The sequence below is a fragment of the Quercus lobata genome, chromosome 2, assembly GCF_001633185.2.
Source record: "Quercus lobata isolate SW786 chromosome 2, ValleyOak3.0 Primary Assembly, whole genome shotgun sequence".
Classification (NCBI taxonomy): Eukaryota; Viridiplantae; Streptophyta; class Magnoliopsida; order Fagales; family Fagaceae; genus Quercus; species Quercus lobata.
The window spans coordinates 90,181,199-90,191,713 of record NC_044905.1 but is presented as its reverse complement, the minus strand read 5'-3'; the positions used below and the strand labels follow the sequence as shown (position 1 = coordinate 90,191,713).

Genomic DNA, 10,515 nt, shown 5'->3' with positions numbered 1-10,515 from the left:
TCAAAATCTATAATTATGTTAATTTTTTTAGTGAGCGTTGGAGCCAAACTTTGTCATTTTTAAACGTGTTTTTTAAAAAGAAAGATCAAACATTTTCTCATTTTGTGTTCTTCATTCTTGATTACAAACTGGTTCAAATGAGGTTTTATATACTAGGTTTTATGATGTACTAGACTTTATTAATTGAACTAATTGGAATACATGCATGAATGACTTTATATTTAACTTATTTTTGTTTATTTAATTATGTACATATTTTTAAACCTTTTTTTTTTAGAAATAAAACAAAATTTTATTTTCTAAATGAACTAACTATATCCCACATTTGAATGACCTTGTTTTTAACTTTTTTTTTTTTTAAATTTTATTATGTAGATCTTTTTAAATTTTATTTTTTTAAAAGAGCAATACAGTTTTTTAAACAAAATAAACTAATAAAAACAATCTCTTTTAAATACATCTTAAAATTATTATTACATATACATACATGCAAGAAAGTGAGACATGAGAGTTTGATTAATAACAAAAAGAATGTTTTCCATCCATCTAGTTTGGAGGAATTTCCTTTAATAGACTATGTAACAATTTATAAAACCATTAACATGTATTATATATAACTAGTCAGTAACTAGTACAGCGTATGGAAAAGTAACATAATATAATTTTTCTATTTCCTTTTTTTCTTTTTTTATCTACATATTGAATTTGATCATTATAATAGTTCTTAATAGGTATTTATTATGATTGTGTTTATATATAGAAATATATATTATAATATTAGACATTTATTATGATTATGTTTGTATATAAAACTATATATTCTTTTTTTTTTTTTGATAAACAAACTATTTGCTAAATACACACTTTAATTACTAAAGAAAATATGATATACCAATATTTTTATCAAAAATTTAAATATAGAATAAAATATAAATTCAAATAAAACTATATATGAGAATTATGACATGTAAAGTTGTGAGGCCTCAAACACTTACATGGCAAAATATTATGTGAAAAATATTAGAATGTGAACAAAAATTTATCTAAATATAGAATTTTATCATCATGATAGTTATTAAAAGATATTTATTATAATTGAATTTGTATATAGAAATATATATATATATATATATGTATGTAAGGACACAATTCCTTGGTGGCCCAATAAGAATGTTGGGCTCGCGCATGAAAGACCCCTCACAATATGATTTGTAGAGAGTGGGCTTGAAAAGCTAGCCGTTGGTCACGGGGCGGTGCTCGGTCCTGGTTTTGGAAGGATTCGTGTAGAAAAAAGGATTTGGGCTTGAACATTTAAGCCCTACGGCGTCGCATCCCATGGGATGGGTCTCCTCGGACTTGATCCGAGGACCATTAAGATCTTACCCCGGTTACCCGACGATGGGTTTTTTCTGTGATCTCCGGTGTAGTTGAGGTGTTCTCACCCATGTAGTTTCTCTTTTCTTTTGAGGTGGGATGGATCCCCTCTAGATTTACTTACTTTCTTCTTTTATACTCGTCTGCGTTAACTGTCCTTCGTCCACGTGTAGGGTCAACCTTTACAAGACTGATATTTGTCCCATCAGTCTAATCCCAGAATTGTTGGGGATGATTGATAAGGCTGAAGAATACGGCTCTGTTAGGTGCAGAGCCTTATATGGGAAGGGTCATAAGGGTGACTTTCCCAAGATATTTTTGATCTCTTTTCAAGTTTGGTCCAATACCAGTTTTACCCCTTTACTCCGGTGGAATTTTGGATCTGCCGAGGACTGAACTGTCCTCGGCTGTATTCCAAAACAGTCTTGTGCTCCATGTTATCGGGCTTGGGCCATAACTCTCCTCGGGTTGGGCCTTCGGACTCTTCACGAGCAAATGGGCCTGGCCCATAGATTATTGGGCCCCACAATATATATTATAATATTAGATATTTATTATAATTATTTTTTACAACAATATTTATTATGGAACTATATAAATATTATAATATTATAAATTATAAATTTATAATTGTGTTTACATATGGAACTATATATTCTCATATTTAAGAAAATATGATATGCCAAGATTTTAATGGAAACTTTAAATATGGAATATAATTTAAATTCAATTAAATATATATATATATATATATATATGAGAATTGTGATGTGTAAAATTGTGAGACCTCAAAACTTATGTGACAAAATATTAGAATGTCAAAAAAAAAAAAAAACTTCTTTGATCTTATCTAGATTATAGATTATAAATTTTGGATATGCTTTTACTCAAAAAAGAAAAAAGAATGGATATGTTCTATATAAAATCAAAGCAATTTGACTTTTGATCTATGATATAATATTATGGCAGATAAGTTTTTAAGACCTCACACTTTTACATGTTATTATTTTAATTTTTTTGAGAAGTTGTAATATATATTTTGATTGAATTATTTCATATTTATACCCTTCATTTGTTTGTTTCTCAAAAAAAAAAAAAAAACCCTCCATTTGAATCTTAGTACACTATATTTTCTTTAAATAGAAAAATATATACTAATTTCCTAAACAATCACAAATCACAATTGTAATAACGCTCTGTTTGTTTCAGCAATGATGTTTTCTAGAAAATGAGTCATTTTTCAAAAATCATTTTCTATAAAACTATCTCATTTTCCAATGTTTGGTAACAACTTTAAATGAGTTGAAAAGCAATTTCCTAATTTCCCTTATTTAGCTTGCTGTGAGATAGAGTTGTTTTCCAAAAAAAATTAATGGAAAACAATATCTAAAAATAAGCCATACTTTTTATGTTGACCAAAGATAGTTTTCCTTTGACTTATATTTTTTTATGCTACCAAACACTGGAAAACACGGAAAACTATATTTACACAAGGTTTTCCATCGAAACAAATGGAGCGTAAATGTCTAATAATAATGCAAGAATATATGTATATTAAGAACAGCCATTATAATCAAAATTTATATTTAATAAAAAAATGAAAATTAAATTATGTCAAACTTGCCCGTACAAATACATTGCACAAGTTACTGGTTAAATACGTTACATGACTCGTTACGTTGGTTTTTCTATTAAAAAAAAAAAAAAGAAAAGGTCATGGGGGTAATAGGATTTTTATTTTTTTTTGAGAAGAAGGAAATTTTCGTTTTAGACTTTTAGTAAGAGACATTTTCTGTCATTCACAAATCTAGAAACTAGTAGGTAGATTATTTTGAAAGAAATTCAGCCAAAAAAAAAAAAAAAAGATTATTTTGAAAGAAGAGCAAATTCTACAATTTTTGCATAATCATGGCCGGATTTCCTTAATCATTCATTCTTGATCTTTTTGGATCTTGCAATTTTGTGGCGTGTGTTATGTGAATATGTAACATTTTCTACGTGCCTACCCAACAGTCAAACAACAAACCCACCGACGTTCATTTCAGGACAACCAAACCAACATTGTTTTTCTTACGCTACAATCATGTCCTGTCCTAGATTTACAAAAAATCCTCATCCGTCCACTGCACTAATCATATAATCAAATCAAACTCCGCATTGTTAGCTTAGTGGTGGTTTATCGGTATTTTGGAATCATCCAATAGGATTCCTCCATGTAATAACCTGGTACAAGTGAAATAGGAGACTACATATAACACTCGAGAGAATAATCAAATCCTCAAAATGGTTTTGATACTTTCATTTGTCATGAATATTGGCATGAATAGTAAATAACATTATATCCGACCCGTTAGAATCGCTATATAGTACCAAGCTGTTCACCAACCCCAACAGCACCCTATCATTTCCCTTACCAATATTTAATTTAAAAAAAGTAGAGGAGAAACCGAAAACGGAAGAGAAAGAAAGAAAACAGAGAAATAACACTTTGTGACAGACACAACTACCTTTTTGAGAACAATGAAATTGAACTTAACCATTACTCTTTCTCTTTGACTCTTCTCTCTTTCTTTTAACTCTTTAACTCAAACTCAAATTCTCTCTCTCTATCTCGTTGTGTCTGGATTGTTCACCATACAATGCTCTAAATAGAAATTGAAGAAAGAAGCAGTTCCAAAATCACCAAAAACCAACCATGGCCACTACCAATGGGGACCAAGACTCCGTCATAGTGCCTTTACTCTCCGTTCAAAGGACCACTCCAAACTCCACCTCTCAAGTCGCCATCGTCGGCTCCAAAGTCTGCCCAATCGAGAGCCTCGACTATGAGTATGTTTCTTCTAACTTCTTCTACCTTCTTCTTCTTCTTTGAAAGAAAAAAACAATGGCAGGAATTGTGAAACTTTTTGTGTTTGTTTGTGTGTTAAAAAGGATTTTCGAGAACGAGTTGTTCAAGCAAGACTGGAGAGGGAGTGGCAAAGTGCAGGTTTTCCAGTACATATTTATGAAATGGCTGTTGTGCTTTTTGATCGGTGTGATCGTCAGTCTCATCGGTTTCTGCAACAATCTCGCCGTCGAAAATCTCGCCGGCACGAAATTCGTCGTCACCTCTAACATGATGTTGGAGAGCAGGTCTTTTTTTTTTTTTTTTTTTTTGTTCTTTTGATTCGGTTCTGTTTGGTTTGATGGAAACTGTACAAATTCTCCCGAGAAAAAAAACTGATAACTTGAATTAATATTGACATAGAATGTTATCGGAAATTGAGTTTTTATGCTCACCTGAGTTATTGTTGAAATGTGGAAATTGAAGGGATTGGTGAAATGTGGTGCAGGTATGGGATGGCATTTTTTGTATTTGCAACGTCTAATTTTGTTCTCACTCTGTTTGCGGCTATAATTACTGCTTTTATATCACCGACGGCAGCCGGGTCGGGTATTCCGGAAGTGAAAGCTTACCTGAATGGTGTGGATGCGCCCGGAATATTTTCTTTGCGGACTTTGGTTGTAAAGGTAGAAAATTTATGAGTATTTTGGATATTATGGCTTACTCATACTTTACATTTCCAATTAGAGTGGATACATGGAGTTGCTGATTAGTGTGGAGATTCATACAATTGAGTTCTTTTAGCGAAATTCTAGGTTCATATGGACTCACCATTTTTTCCACTACTCACAGTTGACCACTTCAAGTTGTATCCATGTGAACCGTTTCTTTTATTGTTGGGTCTCATCATATATTGTGTTTTGTAATTAATGCAAGTGGACTTGGTTGTGCCAACCTTCTTGATCAATTACTCTATGAGATTTAAGAGTGTAAGGTTTCCCTAACCAGTTCTGTTCACTAATATTGTCTACTTGTGTTAGTTCTAATTCTAATATAGTTATAGCATATGAATAAAATATAATAATTAGTAGATTTGTGTCATGCATATATATTTAAAAACTCATAAGATATAAAGAAAATAAATAATGTTGATTATATTAAAATTCAGGGGCAACAATAATTGTAGTTTATCATGGGTGAAGACACTATTGCTGATAGAATGCTTCTATATGCAATGCTGACATGAATAGAAAAGGAACTGCTGGAATACTAGCTACTAAAATCATAGAAAGCCTTGTTACAATACTATGATTTTTTTGGATGTGTTAAAATACTATGAAAAATTTTATTTTACAGAATCACATTTAGCCATTGTTTTGGAGAATGGTAAGAATCTCTTATTTGTGTCTCTTTGATGTACAGATAATTGGCAGCATTTCTGCAGTGTCATCATCTCTTCTTGTGGGAAAGGCAGGACCCATGGTCCATACTGGAGCATGCGTTGCATCATTGCTGGGTCAGGGTGGGTCAAGGAAATATAAGTTAACATGCAAATGGCTACGATTTTTCAAGAATGATAGAGACCGACGAGATCTTGTAACATGTGGAGCAGCAGCTGGAATTGCTGCTGCTTTCCGTGCTCCTGTTGGTGGCGTGCTGTTTGCTCTTGAAGAGATGGCAACTTGGTATGCTATGTTAACCTATATAGCAGATCTTGTGTGTTCTCTGTCACAGTAATTTAGTATATCTTAAATTTTCATGTGATGGTTGGTTCTGGCCCATAACCCATAATTTTATATGAGAGTGCTCAAAATTTAATTGTATGTTATTTGTTTGTGTATAAAAAGAAGGCTATATAGTTAGAATTTTGACAGTATTTAAAAACTTGGAGCCATCATCATAGGCGCCCTTAGTGATGCCAAAGTGTCCATCCTTGTTTGACTTGTATGTATTTGGCAGCTGAATGGATGAAGTAGCCAAAATAAAAGCACTGTTTTCGATATTTATATTGAATTTGTTTCTACAGGTGGAGAGGTGCCCTTCTATGGAGAGCTTTCTTTACAACAGCTATAGTTGCAATTGTACTTCGTGCTTTCATTGATATTTGTTTAAGTGGCAAATGTGGCCTATTTGGTACTGGGGGGCTGATAATGTTTGATGTCTATTCAGCAAATATTTCGTATCATGTTGAGGATTTGCCTCCTGTGCTTGCCCTTGGACTTATAGGGGGAATATTGGGAAGTTTCTATAATTTTCTATTAGATAAGGTTCTCCGAGTATACAATCTCATTAATGAGTAAGCTCTCTTTTTAGCTTTGTGATGTTTGCACTCTGTTAGAGTTATGAAAATACTGTGGAGTCATATTTGCTAAAATCATTTTTGTTGTTTTGACTTTTCCAGAAAGGGCATTGCTTACAAAATTTTTCTTGCTTGCTTGATCTCCATTTTCACATCCTGTCTTCTTTTTGGATTACCATGGATTGCATCTTGCCGACCTTGTCCAGCTGATGCAGCTGAAGCCTGTCCTACAATAGGTCGCTCTGGTAACTACAAGAAGTTCCAATGTCCTCCTGGTCAGTACAATGATCTTGCCAGCCTCATTTTTAATACAAATGATGATGCTATCAGAAACCTTTTCAGTAAAGACACCAATGCTGAGTTCCAACACTCCTCAATGCTCATATTCTTTGTTACCTGCTTTTTCTTAAGCATTTTTAGCTATGGGGTTGTGGCTCCTGCTGGTCTTTTTGTACCTGTTATTGTTACCGGTGCATCTTATGGACGTTTTGTTGGAATGTTGGTTGGTCCACACTCAAACCTTAACCATGGCCTCTATGCTGTGCTGGGTGCTGCTTCCTTGCTTGGTGGGTCTATGAGAATGACGGTTTCTCTATGTGTAATTATCCTTGAATTGACCAATAATCTACTATTGCTACCACTAATAATGCTAGTGCTTTTTGTTTCTAAGACTGTAGCTGATGCCTTCAATGGCAATATCTATGACCTTATTATGAAAGCCAAGGGGTTCCCTTATTTAGAAGGTCATGCTGAGCCTTATATGAGGCAGCTGACAGTAAGTGATGTAGTCACAGGCCCACTTCAGCTCTTTCATGGCATTGAGAAGGTCAGTAATATAGTACATGTTCTCAGAACTACAAAGCACAATGGCTTCCCTGTACTTGATGAGCCTCCGCTTTCTGAATCACCAGTATTATTTGGTATAATCCTACGAGCTCACCTTATTACATTGTTAAAGAAGAAAGCTTTCTTCTTTCCTACCCCTGACCGAACAGGAATGGATGCCTTAAAGCAGTTTTCAGCAAGCGATTTTGCAAAGAGGGGTTCAGGCAATGGTGACAAGATAGAAGATATAGAATTGAATGAGGAAGAGATGGACATGCTCATAGATTTACATCCTTTTACTAATGCTTCACCTTATACTGTTGTGGAGACAATGTCACTAGCAAAGGCTCGCATACTTTTTCGAGAACTTGGTTTAAGGCACCTGCTGGTGATACCCAAGATCTCTAGTGTAAGTAATGCTGTCTAATTTTTTTTTTTTTTTATTTATTTTTTTTTATTATTATTATTTTTTTTATGGAGATTAGGTGATCTGAAGGCACCCATAGGTTATAAATTATAGTGGAGTTGATACGTAAATTCATAGAGCTGTAACACAGTTTCATGATTTTTCTGCATACTTCATCCTGATGAATTGGCTATGTTTATATTAAGCGATGGAATTTAATTTATGTCATGTATTCAACAATTAGTTTCCATCTTCCTCCACTGATTGAACTTCCATGAAATTTCAGGAACATTCAGGTTTTTTTGCCTATTTTATCTATCTAAATATCATTTATTTCTGATGCTAAATATTCATTTGTCTCATTACTTTGCATTTCATTTAGGGCCTTATTATTTGCTAAAGTGGGTAGAGCTTGGGTCCAGTGTCCAGTTGCACTAGACCTGTCTCAATAGTGACACATGTCCATTTTTGGCCATGTGTCATCATCCCAAGCCAAGTCCTGCTGCAGCTAGTTTTGGCTGATTTGTTGTAATGACTAGGTCGTCTGTCCTGAGGAACTACATTTCTTCATTATTGTTCCTATTAAATATTCTTTCTACTATAGTATTTTCACTATTTTGCTTACTATCTTCATCTAAATGCAATGCTGCTCAATTGCAGAGATCTCCTGTGGTGGGTATATTGACAAGGCATGATTTCATGCCAGAACACATATTGAGTTTGCACCCTCTGCTGGTAAACAGCAGGTGGAAAAGATTAAGATTTCGGTTTCCGCCTATGAGAAAGTTCTTTTAGGTTATCTCAGCAAGCATCAAAAGTTACCCCCGAGAATAAGTTTGTAAATAGTCTTATTGGAGCTGCTCAAGGTTTCAAATTCATCAGAAGACCGGCTTTTTCCTTCCTTTGTCAATACTGTTGCTAAATTTAGAGCTGAAGAGGGCCAGATAAGCACGAATCATGTTTCATGAACCATTAATTGTGATAATTCTTGCTCCAGTTTTGCAGTACATTGAATAAATTATGAATGCCTTTTACTTGAAAAATTGTTCTTCCTGAGCATGGGGCAGTTGAGTTAATGTGGGCATTGTTCAAGTGGCTTGCTTTCATTTGGATGACAAATTGCCATACAGGTGAATCTAATTTAAGGTTAATTTTGTTGATCAAATTCACTGGTAGATGAAGAATTCAATAAGTTAAGTAGTTTTGAAAATTTCTGGGAAGTGCACCTTGGGATTTGACGATTTTGTCATTCTTCTTTGACTCTCAGCGTATCATCATTATTTTTCTATGCAGTGAAGCAGAAGTTTGTTTGGGGGTTCCATTCAAGGCCATTATAAGGGTTTTGGTACTGGATGCTATAGAAATCTTCAGACTGCTACCTGGTACGGGATTACAATTATAGGGCATCATTATGGTGGGCATTATATGTTGTAGTACCCAAACATTTTGACATCATTGCAGCCTACCTATTTATTTTTATAGTTTTCTCATAAACTGTTTCAGGAATGAAGTTAAATTATCAGTTAAAGCTTATTGGAGTCTTGGAGTTCTGTCAGCCACTGTATTTTTTAAAATTGTATCACAAGCAAAGATAAATCAATGCTAATAATTTACTACTTGTCGTCTTCATGTCTTTCTTTTCGTAGCAAGTTCGGTCATTTTGGTTGGTTTGGAAAGATCTCTAATTAGTACCATGGTTATCCTGGCTTGATGTAATTTACCATTTGTTGGATACCATAATGGGGATGGTTGTGTATATTATAATTATGCCTCTTGAAACTTTCATATGAAAACCTGTGAATGAGAATTTTCCTGTGCCCAACACAAACGAACTTATTCTAGTGTAACATTTTTTCCCAAGAAACTCGTATCTAGCATTAAAAAATAAGACATCCACAACATTTTCATGACAGATCTTAAATGGTTGTTACTGATGGGCAAAAAAATAATTTTAGTAATGAATTTAAATTAGAATCAATAATAATTTACCACTTAAAATTTGTTGTGAAAATGTAGTGAAAATATTGTTGACGGTTGCACTTTTGGTCTAACATTTGAATGCATAATTTGGAGTTTGGAGTGATTTATATTTCCAATCAATGAACTAATTTTAGGCTACGTGTAATTTACATCTAGACCAAATAATTTAGGCAAAACTATATTGTTGGTCCCTTAAGTTTGCTTATTGAGCGCTTTTGATCCTTCAAGTTTCAAATGAGCTCTGTTAGTCTCTATAATTTAAATTTTTTGTGCTATTGGTCCCTTCATTATCTGTCCTTAGTTTCATTGACTATGTGTTTAATAGAATAATGACGTTGCATTTTTTTAATGAGGTGGCAAATGCTAGAGATGGCACATTAGTTTTTAAAAAACTAAATTGCCAAATCAAATTTATTTATATTAGCCTCATCCACACCCTTCATGTCGTCGACGAGACTCTTTTTTTTTTTTTTTTTTTTGAGTGGTTTTATTTTTTTAATAGGAACTTGGGATAGTTTTATATATATATAGAACATGGGGTAGATTTTTTTATTTATTTTATTTTTATAGGAACATGGGGTAGTTTTGGTTGTGTACATGGGCAGTGGGAAGTTTATAGAACAGGGATAGGTTTTTTGTTTTTAATTTTTGTTAATTCATTTTTAATGTTTTAAGATAAGGATAAGTTAATTAAATTGGTAGTATTTTTGAAAATTAAAAAAGACAATAACTAACTTTCTGAATCATTTTAATATATAGAGATTAATTCATTTTAGTTTAAAAACTAAATAGAAAAAAAGTTCAAAG

General features: G+C 33.2%; 1 protein-coding gene across 2 annotated transcripts; it reads left to right on the top strand.

The window, feature by feature from the left end:
• The first annotated feature begins 3,769 nt into the window (after positions 1–3,769).
• LOC115977120 (putative chloride channel-like protein CLC-g) lies at positions 3,770–9,344 on the top strand. Of its 2 annotated transcripts, XR_004088494.1 has the most exons (8): positions 3,770–4,203; positions 4,306–4,506; positions 4,707–4,884; positions 5,621–5,883; positions 6,225–6,494; positions 6,600–7,731; positions 8,389–8,858; positions 9,022–9,344. XR_004088494.1 is itself a non-coding variant. In XM_031098793.1 (7 exons), exons 1-7 carry the CDS (start codon positions 4,070–4,072, stop codon positions 8,521–8,523), a joined length of 2,313 nt encoding a protein of 770 aa, XP_030954653.1. In that variant the 5' UTR covers positions 3,770–4,069; the 3' UTR covers positions 8,524–9,344. The 2 variants fall into 2 exon arrangements, 1 of the variants encoding a protein (XP_030954653.1); XM_031098793.1 differs by having other exon boundaries at positions 8,389–9,344.
• Positions 9,345–10,515: the final 1,171 nt, after the last annotated feature.